The 11557-nt window shown below is 42.1% G+C and overlaps 2 protein-coding genes across 2 annotated transcripts; both read right to left on the bottom strand.

Moving 5' to 3' along the window:
* Nucleotides 1-165: 165 nt before the first annotated feature.
* On the bottom strand, nucleotides 166-1753 carry BDW74DRAFT_152491 (WD40 repeat domain-containing protein). The gene is made up of 2 exons (XM_073724373.1): nucleotides 1179-1753; nucleotides 166-1105 (listed from the first exon to the last, which is right to left on the bottom strand). The coding sequence occupies exons 1-2, from the start codon at nucleotides 1541-1543 to the stop codon at nucleotides 253-255; spliced, it is 1218 nt and encodes a 405-aa protein (XP_073584079.1). The 5' UTR covers nucleotides 1544-1753; the 3' UTR covers nucleotides 166-252.
* Nucleotides 1754-1988: 235 nt separating this feature from the next.
* BDW74DRAFT_184951 (glycoside hydrolase family 7 protein) lies at nucleotides 1989-3504 on the bottom strand (the record flags this gene model as incomplete). The annotated part of the gene is made up of 3 exons (XM_073730931.1): nucleotides 1989-2800; nucleotides 2857-3240; nucleotides 3289-3504. 3 exons carry the CDS (start codon nucleotides 3502-3504, stop codon nucleotides 2060-2062), a joined length of 1341 nt encoding a protein of 446 aa, XP_073584078.1. The 3' UTR covers nucleotides 1989-2059.
* Nucleotides 3505-11557: the final 8053 nt, after the last annotated feature.

The raw sequence follows: 11557 nt of genomic DNA, 5'->3' as shown, positions 1-11557 counted from the left end.
GGCATGCTAAGAGAGCACTTTGATAGTGATAGTAACGGTGAACATCTATTCAGATGCTCTATTCCATTGTCTATGTCGTCGAGTCTATACTTCGTTTCGGACCATCATCTTCGGAAATACCCCATAACCCAATATCGAGGCCAGACGGAACTGCGGATATAGCTGTACGGATACTGATAATCTTTATTTCAGAGTGCTCACCAGAGCATATAGTATAAATGTACAGTAATAAGGGTATCTCTCAATAATGCCCTAATCCAAATCAGCAAACGCCATGACCTCCTTACCTCGATCCTTGCCCTTTTGCTTCTTGTTTTTCCGCCGCGAGCTATCCTTCTGCTTTGGCTCCCGATCACTGTCATCGGAGTCGTCCTCGCTGTCGTCGCTACCCTCAAAACCGCGCTTCCCGCCCATATCTGCAGTCTCGTGCCAAACCTTCACGATCTGCCCACCACCACTGACCATGCGGCCTTCAACATCGAAACCCAGCCCAACAACACCTTCAGTCTCATCGTGCGTAAGCTCCGAGACAATCTTGTTCATGCCCATCCTGACAAACTTCACCTTACCGTTTCCGAGACCAGCGGCAAGCATCTTGCCCTTTCCGAGTTCATCAGGCACAACAGAGAGTGTCTCAATGGACTCTCCACCGCCCGCGCCTTTTTCAAGGTAAATCCGCTCGTCCTGGTCATCCCAAGCGCCCTTCTCCCAAAGCGTCAAGATGCCGCTAGAGCCTCCGACAACGACTTTCTCACCACGGCTCGTCCCTCCCGATGACAGACCGCCAATGTATGTAGAACTGACGAGCTCCTCCTCCTGGTCTTCGCTACGCATGAGCACGCCTCGTCGGAGATCTGTAACTGCCAGCGTGGTACCTCCGGTCGTCACCCACTGCTTGCTGAATCCAGAGGTACTGGTATCCGACGCGGGGAGCGGTGTCAAGGACGAAACGTAGTCGTCGTGAGGGCGGTGCGTCTGCTGAGGCGGGGCCGAAACCTTCGAGTACGGGACGCGCAGGTCATATAAGTGTAGCTTGCTCGAGTCCGTAGCGAGTAATAACGTCTGTGGGGAAAGCGCATGAACAACGGTGGGCGCGTCAATGGACCTGCCCAGTAAAAGATCTCATTAGCAATCGAAGCTGAAAACAAGCCATTGGTCCCGATAAAGACATTACTCACCCATCCTTGGCGGTAGGAATCAGAAGCTTATTCTCGACAACACCCGTCTCCGCCCTCGCAGCCTTAACCAGCCCATCCGTACCGGCAGAGTAGAGCACCTCCCCATCCACGCCAAACGTCAAAGTGCGACAGCTCCCCTTATGCCGCCTCGTCCTCCACATCGTGTCAATGTGTCCTTTGCCATTTCGTGAGCTGGCGACAGAGGCCTGGTCATCGTCGCTGTTCTCCTCCTCCTCTTCAGCCGGGAGCCGGAATGTCTGGACGTGACCCGTAGAAAGACCGACCGAGATGACGGGCTCGGAGGGGTGGATTGCTTGTGTGAAGAGGTCTGCGCTTAGCGGGAGGGTACAGACTGTGTCGAACATTGTAGTAGCGACACAACTGAGTGTCTGTCTGTGAGTTTAGTTTTGCAATTGCGAGTTTTCTCTGGCAATCGAGTCTGTGATCGTCGGATTTTTGGGATGGAGCTTAGAGCTTTCTAGGATTGATTTGATTTGTTTGGTGGTGCGGGCCGAGATTACTCCGCTTATCGATAAGAGTGGTGGGGGGATTCTCGGGGTAGCAGCATGGTTACTAGGCAGAAGGTATGGTTTGTTGCTGTACGGATGATATCCAATGGGTTAGGAAATGGATACGAAAGCAAGTTCATTTGGTGCATAAACAACAAGAGCAAATGCAATGAGCAAAGCAGAAAGCAAACTGATGCGCATCCAGCTCGAAGAGCGGACCAGCGAACCAAAACATATGTAGACACGAAAGGAAAAGAATCCTGCTATTCAGGCAGGAGGATATACAACATATATGGACAGAAAAGCCTCAGTTCGTCAGCGAACAGAAGTCCCAGGGCCCTCCGTACACGAAACACTTTGCTAGCTTCACGCTTAGAAGGTGGAGCCGATTGGTCCGAACTTGATGTTGGAGAAAGTGACCGACGCATCGGGGTGCTCAGATTCAACGACATCAGGGTCACCAGCACCGTGCGCGCAGGTACCACGGGCAATACCGGGCTCGCTTGGGTCAGCATCCTCAGGGTAGGTGCTGTCAAGCCACATCATGCTAGCGTAGTGGTCATCCCAGATACTGAGGATGAGGACCATGGCCGAGGCAGCATCACCCATAGCGGCAAGGCCGCCGTGCTGAGCGAAGATATCATCGTCACCAAAAGCGGCCTTCTGGGCGGTGCAGAACTCCGAGGTAATGGAGTTACCCTCCACACCTGAGATGTTGGATTCAGAGTTGGGGATGACCTCGCCGTTCTGGACGTAGAAGCGCTTGATGTCAGTTAGGGAGCCGCCGTCAGCAACGAATTGCGTCACCACGGTGATGGGCTGGGAAGTGTCCACGATGCCGCCGGGACCATAGAAGCTGGTGTTGCCCATGCGGTAAGAGTTGAAGTCGCATCCATCAGGGTCACAGGTACCGCCGTAGCGGTCGTCGGAGTAGGTACCACCGCAAGCATCACCTTCACACATGGTTTGTTCGATGTTATCGCAGGGGTGGGGAGTGTAGGCGGAAGAGATGCTGTTGGCTTCCCAGATGTCCATTTCAGGGCAGCAAGAGCCCATCCCACCAACACCCGCGTTAGAGTCACTTTCAGAGCCTTCCCATCCCTCAACATTCGCCTTGGCTAGCGTTAGCCATTTGCTCAATGCCGTAGCGCAATCATGCTACAACTTACCAATCCGTTAATAAACTTAATGTCGCGAGGACATTGAGAGTCGCAGTAACCAGTTCCGTACTTGGCACCGGCGTTGTTGCCTTCGTACCTGCTCAGACCACCATCGGCATCCATGGAAGTAAAGTAAAGAGCACCGTTCAAACCACAAGGGAGGTTGGAGACGTCAACGTCAAAGGTGAACTCATTGTTAAGGAGATTGAAAGTCTGGTAGGTCTCGTCATCCTCCATCAGGTACACACGAGAGCCAACATTTGACCCCGTGACAAATCGAAGAGTCAGCGAGTCGCCAGTGGACGTGATACCGTAGGTACCAGAGTAATCAGCCCCGTCTACTGCACAGTTCGCAGCACATTCCTCGTTGTTAGGGCACAGAGTCGAATCCCACTATGGATGGATTAGCCAAGGTTAGCGAGAGGAACATGGTTGGCTTACGGAGTTGCCAGTGTAGCAGTTGGTGTATCCATCAACTGTGTGAGTCCAGCGCCAGTTGGAATCAAGCACAACAGAGCCAGCAACGTTGGTACACGATCCGCTGGCCTCACATCTTTGCCATGTCAGGGACGGGTGGACTTCTGCCTGTTGGGTACCTGCCTGCTGGGCCTGAGCCACTGACAGGAGAGCAGAGAAGAGGAGAGCGCGTTGGTACATCTTTGTGAGTAAAAGAGGATTTTTTTGTATTTGTTGTCTGTCCGGCAGAGCTGATATTTAGCTGAAAGGCAGGGCAACCCGCGCAGTCTTTATACCCCATTTCAAGATAAATACTGCCTACCGTCGGCATCCTCATTTGGAACGATCGAACCTACTCTTCCTGAACCAAAACGGTTGACGGACCGCAACGCCGTCGTGCTCACTGTTTCAGAGGATAGAGTATAGGCGCCTCGAGGGAGCGGCGAAAGCTCCATGCTGCAAAAGTAAATGCTTGATGCCCTTCGCTAAGGATGGGAAGACAGTCCAGCTACCGAGATTGTGGAGTCTTCGACAATCACCAATGGCTATAGTGACTTCGTGTCAATCAAGTGGTTGTCGACGGAGAAAGCTCCGAGTATAACCCGGACGCGATACATTCTTGGGAATAGTTTTGTCGATCTCGTTTGAGGTGCGGAAATGCAGGGGCAACAGAAATACTTCCGTTATTTTGCTGGAGCCTTGCTTCTGTGGTTGCTGACGGATAGGAAGAAACTCAGGCCAGTAAGGCCAGTCATCCATTCTCATCAGCCATTGAATCCTTAGCAAGTAAAACCACCAAAAGCCAATTCGTAGGTCATCCACAGAGTGAACGGCACATGAAGGTATGCAGGAACACCCTGGTGCCTGACTCTGGACGCCCACACTAGGCCAGGGTGATCCTGTCGGTGATTACCGGATGAAAATGCATCAAGCGAATAACATATCCACCCTAACCCATTTCATGCATTAATGTATAGGTGGCGCCAGATTTCTTCCCGAGTAGAACGGCAAGGACGTAAGCCATAAAGCCTTGGCCGCTTGGGTGCTGGAAAAGGCCTTATCAATGCCATTGGAGGGACGGAGCCTGGTATGGGCGTCTGCTTCCTGAATCAATCTAGGGTTTTGGTGGGGTTTGATTTAATCATCTGGGCTGTTCTTCACCCTAGCGATCGGAGTGCGGGGGTGGGACTGGAAGGATTCGAGCGATGTAATCCCGTGAATTGCAGCCTGACCCCGGACTCTGCAAGCCATCCTTGTTGACGCCAGTGTTTCGTTTAACGCTTCTCTTGCTTTTGGCTGTCGACCACGAGTTCCAGGTACAGAGGCATCAGGGTAACGATCAAGAACTCAGGACAGCTTTTTCGCGTCTAGGTTGACCAGCCTTGGGTGTACTGACGCTCCAATCCTTCGGAAGTTCGAGGCAAAAATGTCTTCGAGGGATGCCAATGCTGGTATTTAATGGTTGCGCGATATGATGGTGTAGACAATGAATCTGTCCTAAGTGTGGTATTGAGTCTCCGACGGACGCATCGGAGAAGGTCGCAAACATCTTGATGATGCATTGTCGATCTTTTCCTCATGGAACCTCCGTGTATCGACCGCGGGACTGCTATCGTCGGCGACTACGGGGAAGTTTGGCAGAAAGTTGCATTCTCGCGAGTCGCAAGCAACCAGGTCAAGCAATGGGGCGCGAAGCCTCGTATCCAGTTTTATCCGGGATTAAGTCGAAACACACTTCAAACCCCAAGACGGAGAAGCCCTCCGCATATGATGCATTGGGAAAGAGCAAGTAACCCGCGGTAGCAGCCGGAAACTGGATATCGCGAAATGACGCCGTGTTAGTTTTGGTCACGGCGTTCGGGATAAGTAGCATATTGGGTATTTTGGATTCCTCAGTCAGTGTCAGGATAGATAGTCCATTAGACAGCACTCAAGAGGTCAGTTTCTTCGCGACAGCCTTGTACGGCTGTCAGGTGCCACGTGAGAAGGCGAGACTATGATGCCTTTGAACCGTACTAGCTAAGAATACTGATCAAATACTAGGTATTATATAAAAGGTAAAGAGCGTGATGAATTTTTTTAATTCTAAGAATTCTTAAGGGTTCTTATATGCAAATGTAGAAGTTCTGTAAGGAGTTTATATAGCTAAATCCTTTATTTACCCTTCGGGAGAATAGCTATATTTAAATTTATCTAGCTTATAAATTTAGTAGTTAAAGGCCTTAAATTACTAAGAATTCTTTATCTTAGCTAATACACCCCCTTAAGGCCTACTAACTGCCGCTTTGGGGAAAGATAAGGCTAGAGATATTTACTATTTTAAGCATCTTAATAAATTCCTGGTGTTATTGCTTGGTAAGAGGTTTTGTGAGGCTATTAATAATTATTTAATTTATAGGGGTTTATTTAACATTAAGGTTTCCTTATTAAATTTCTTGGTATAGCCATAAGTTATGAATATTAACATGGTGTAGCTTAGAACGTAGTTAGATATCTTTATTTATAAGTAAATTAATTATCTGCTTATTATTATATTAAATAAAAAGGTGATATTAAGGATTAAATTATAAATTCCTAAATACTCTACGCCATTAGTATATTACCTTAAAGGCCTTAATAAGTGCTAAGAGTTCTGCTTTAGTAGTTAAAGTTATAACAAAGTATTGCTTTATTACCTTTTATTTAATTAGCCCATTATATAGCTTGCAGATGTAGCCTGCACTGGAAAAATAATTTAAATAATCCACAAAGGCTACATCTAAGTAGGCCTTGTAGATTTTAACAAGTATTTTATTAATATTTAAAGTATTTAGTCCGGAATACTTAATAGCCAGATAACGCGTGTTATAAAGATAAGTAATTAGGTAATCCGCGGCGTGCTAATAATAATCTGCTGGGTTAATAAGGTATTCTAACAGACAGCTAACTATGTACAAGATATCTAGACAGGTAAGAGTACTTGTATAGCTAATAAATCCTATCTTTAAGTATATCTTATAAATTTATTCTAGTGTTACTTTATCCGCGTTTAGATAAAGCTTGCTGGAGGAGAGCAAGGAAGTTCCGGGAGATTAAATTATTATATCTATATAAAAGTAGCTTGCAATAGCTTTAATATAGGAATCTTAATATAGCTAGACCTTTTATTATTATTTAGCCTAAATAATTCTAACTCCAAGAAATTATTATACTTTTTTAGAATATTATAATTTATATTTAACAGCTAGTTCTTTCTTAAAAGTTACAGTTGCAGCGCGTGCCTCTCCAGTAGGGAAATTTATAATAATAATATTATTTATATATACTAATAGTATTATAAATTTACTAATAAAAAGATATTCTTTTTTAGGGATTATAATAAAGCCGTGTTTGCGAAGAGTTATAGTTAAATTAAGCTACCAGAGACATGGAGACTTCCTAAGGCTATAAATAGCCTTGCAAGCCTTTAAAAGCTTTTCTTTTTATTTATATTTCTTTAGTAAGCGTAAATATACTAGCTTTTAAAGTGCTATATTTAAAAATATGTTAACTGCATCTTTCTAATTAGTATTAAGGTTAAAGGCTGTAATAAGGGCAGCAAGAATTTAGAAGGCGCGCGCGGAAGCTGTAGTGGCTTGGTTTTTTTTATTAAAAACTAATTTAAGGTCTCCGTGTATATAAATTTAAGCCTTTACTTTAAGAAAGTAGCTGTCTGTATTAAATTTATAGGTAAATACCCATAATAAGGGGATTACCTTATTTAGCCCAGCCTCTCGTTCCTCCACTACTTCCCATGCCTTTATTTTCGCGAGGGTTAATAATTCAAGGTCTGCGGCTTTAAGGAATTCTGCGCATAGCAGGTGATTTTTAATATCCCTCCAGCGCTTGGGGAAAGGCAGCAGATTATCTTAGTAAAGGCGTTCCTTTGCTAGATTTTAATAAAGCGCATAAAACACATACTAAATGTAGTTAAGTAGTTTTAATATAGGGGTAATTACTTTAATTATATACACTTTATAATTATTTATATTATGGTGCTTTATATTCTAACACTTGGGTTACTGTTTGTAAGTTAAATTAGGGAGCTGCCTAAGTTGCTGGGAGCCATTTCCACCCCCTAAGCGCGCAGAGTGTTAAGGCTTAGCAAGGCGTGCTTGCTCTGCTTTTTGCAGCAACTAAGCACCCGCCAGATCCGGTGGTGGCTTCCTGGGAGTCCTGGGTTGTAAAATTTGCTGTTAAGGCCGTGGTGGCTCTTTGGGGAATGCTCCAGGCGTTGAAGTTTGTATAGGATTTTCATGATATTAAGGTTTTAGGGTTACCTTGGGAGTTGGCAAAGGCAGTAAGTCCTCTAACTAATTAAAGGGCTTAAGCCCCGCGGTAGTAATTTTAAAAGTAATCTTATCCCTTCTTTAACCTTCTTTATAAATAACTTTATCTTTTTTAATTTTAGTAACCTGTAAGTTATTTATATCCGGAGTAGGCTTATTCTCTTTTTTTTATTATATGGTTTTATAAAATTTAAATCCAAGTTAGTATCTTTAACCATGTAATTATAGTTATAATAAGAAATGTTAAGGACCTTAGTTAGAGGTTTAGGCATGTTAATTATAATATTAATTTATAGGAAGGGATTTTTTAGATTATATATTCTTATTTTATTAAAAACTATATCTCTGCATGCTTTAACACGCTGATTTTTAGGGAACCAGATTCACTAGATATTCAAGGCCTTATAGCTAACAAGGTAATTAAGAAAGGCCCTTGGCTCCAGCTTATAAAGGCCACTATCCTAACCTCTTCGCGCCCACATGTAACACCCCAGCGTTTAAATATTAAAGATATAAGGCGGCTTACCAGTGAGTTTCTCCCATGGAGTTTTTTAGTCTAGCTTTTTTACTGGAATTTAATTGCTTATATAAGCTGCAGCTTTAAAAATCCATGGCCACATTAATAATAAAAACTTTGCATGCAGTGTGATTATTCAAGCCCTTTAAATAAGTATTCCTCCTGATTATTTAGCCATGCTATTTTAAGATGGGGTGTACAGAGCTGATTTATTCTGTAGTATTCCTTTAAAGCCAGTAAATTTAGGAATCTCTTTCCCAAAGCTAGGCTTATTATTACTAAAGAAAACTTTTAGTATATAACCAAACTGCGTTTAAATAAGTTTAGTAAACTGCTTAATAACTTTATAGTAAAAGGCTTTTAACTAGTAAGTATAAATCTAATAAAACCTGCTAAACTTGTTATAAAAATAAGTTATTTACTTATCTCCATTCATTGCCATTTTTATGAAGATTAAATCCAGGTGTATATAGTTAAATATAGCTTTAACTAGCTCACGGGGCCTTTAAGAGGTTTATTAAGGTGCCTAGCTAATTTAATATATCTTGCAGTATTAAGATATTTAAGTATTTATTATTTTAACTCCCTAAGTTACTACTGGAAGGTGTTAAAGCGCCTTATTATTAATATAACCCAGGTGTTAATAAAAAATATTAAGATCTCCTGTAATTTTTAGTTCCTAAGCAGAGGTTTTACCTCTTAGGTAACTTAACAAGTACACCTTTTTTTAAGGTTTTATATATTCCCCGGAGTTAACTATTTAAAGGCCGGATAAATAATCTTTAAGGTAAAATACTTTCTTTTTATTCTTTATAATTAGGGTGTTAAAATCCTAGTGGTATCCTAATTTCTTAAGGCGCCTTGCTAACAGGATATTTATATAAAATCCAGGCGTGTATATAATATTTCCTAGAGTTAGTATTATTAATTTGCCTTTTAAAGTCTTTAAATAAAGTGTCACAGATTCAAAGCCTTAAATAATGCAGTTTAAATTACCTGCGCGGATACTGCCTCCGCGTTAATAATTAAGCGTGGTAAAACGCCTAATATTATTATAGACATAAATAAAGGCGCCTGTGTTAAATATAAAGGCTTTAAAAAGCGCCAGGGATTATATATTATGAGTACTAAAGACAAGTGCGCTAATATAATATACTATAGATTATACATAGTGTTCTTCTTTTTTAACAGCTACTCTGGCAACTAGTAAAGGCCTTTAAGGCTTTATATTTCTCTTCTTCTTCTCTTTTATTACCTTATTATTATTTGCCTTAATTTCTTAAAGTTTTTTTTATATTTATTAGTCCTTTTAAGCGCTTTACTAACCTTCTTTTCTGCAGAATTATTAAATCTATACTAGTTAGGCCTGCGAGAATGCATAAAATAAAAGCAGTATTTTACTTCACACTTGCAGCCACACGGGCAGGCAACTTTCTCTGCGGATGGCTTTAACTTAGATATTTTATTAGACTCTTTACTAAGTGTAGCAAAGGCCACATGGCCCGCAAAGGACTTAATAAAGCTATTAATTATAAAGAAATATTAATAATATTTAAAAATAAGTTTTAGGTAATCTGCTGTATCTACACCTTCCTAATTTAGTTAATCTATATTTTACTTAGCGTAGCTCAAGAGTATCTGCTAATTACTTTTAGGAATAAGATATTAGCGGTATGGTTACTAAATTTAGGTTACTTAAGATATAATATCTCTTAATAAGCGTTTTTATAATTCTAAAGTTATTGCAAGATCTTCCCTTGCTTAATTAGGGCTGTTAACACCGTGACATATTTATTAAATGCCTTTAATTTACATTTAAGAGTTATTAGCTTAAATTACTACTTTAGTTTAGCAAGAACCTTCGCGGTAAGCTTATCCCTAATAAGTTATTAAATTAAAAAAGTAATTAACCTTTAAATCACTTTATTTATATCCTGGATTTTAAAATTAATAAACTTGGCATAGTTCCAGCGCCTGTTATACATCTTAAAGGCTTTTTTTATTATATCCTCCGCCGGAAGATCCGGATATTTAGGAATTTCAGGTTATTAATCAGCTTTAATTTCGGGATTTAAGTAATCCCATACGCCTGCAACTTTTATAAAGCAAGAGATATAACTATACCAGGCCTGCTAGTTATTCCTGGACTTAAAAATAATTATCACACTTAAGGCAGCGCTGGTAGAGCTTATAATAACATCTTATATTATATATAGCATTATAATTTAATTAGTATTTAACTTCCAGTTTATAGGAGTTACTCTGTTCCAGAAGGCCTTTATATAGTAAAAGGGCGTGTATATTAGGGGTTAGGAATAGTTTTACAAGGTCTAAAAAAGATAAGAATTTAATATAAGCTAGCTATTAAGTTAGAATCCAGGCTTATAACTATAATACCTTTAAACTATACTAGCTAAGAATACTAATTAAATACTAGGTATTATATAAAAGGTAAAAAGTGTGATAAATTCTTTTAATTTTAAGAATTCTTAAGGGTTCTTATATGCAAATGTAAAAGTTCTGCAAGGAGTTTGTATAGCTGAATCCTCTATTTACCCTTTGGGAGAATAGCTATATTCAAATTCATCTGGCTCACAAATTCAGTAGTTGGAGGCCTTGAATTACTAAGAATTCTCCACCTCAGCTGACAGAGACACCCCTGGGCCCCCAGGGTCATGTGACTATCGGAGAAAGCACCAGCTGCGTATGGTTAGCGCGTGAATGAGCCTCGGTTGGACCCTTGTGCATTATATTCCAGGATTAAGAGACCATTTCCGCCTTCTAAGGTTATCAGCCACTCGCTCTTGGCTCTTCCTCTTCCTGTTCCTGCCGACATCAAGAGAACTTGTCCCAAGAAAAGCAGTAGCGACTGAGACTGAGAGAAAGGCCACTCTAAGTCTGCAGCCATGGCCTCCTGGAGCAATATCCAGAACCTCTCAGTTTCTCTAACAGATTACCGCTCTCATTATACCCTGCCCACTACAGCAGCGATATCCTTAGGCATAGGCCATCTTTCCCTACCTTATACCCTGAGCTACACATGAAACCCAAGTCTATTCTCAAGGCCCCGCTTGCTGCAACGCAAACTGCCCAAACCGACAACAGCCGCCACCCCCTGCCAGCAGATGTACTGCCTGGAGCACGAGACGTGCAGACTCTCTATGGATCGATGCGCGTCTATGAATGGGGTCCGCAATGGGGGTGCAAGGTGCTGCTTATCCACGGCCTTACCACTCCCTGTATCGCACTTGGCGGAGTAGCTCGCGGCTTGGTAGTCCCGACGTTGCCGAGTCATGTTGTTTGACTTGTCAGTGTCACAATGATCCCTGAACTAGGATCTGACTGATAGCTGGCGTTAGGTTTGGGTGAGGCTACTCCGACTGCCCCTCCGATGTACCTCAAGATGAACGATTGTTTATATCACAAATCT

This window comes from Aspergillus multicolor (genome assembly GCF_047715735.1).
Source record: "Aspergillus multicolor strain CBS 133.54 unplaced genomic scaffold BDW74scaffold_11, whole genome shotgun sequence".
In the NCBI taxonomy this organism is placed as follows: Eukaryota; Fungi; Ascomycota; class Eurotiomycetes; order Eurotiales; family Aspergillaceae; genus Aspergillus; species Aspergillus multicolor.
This window is presented reverse-complemented; position numbering and strand designations above follow the sequence as displayed.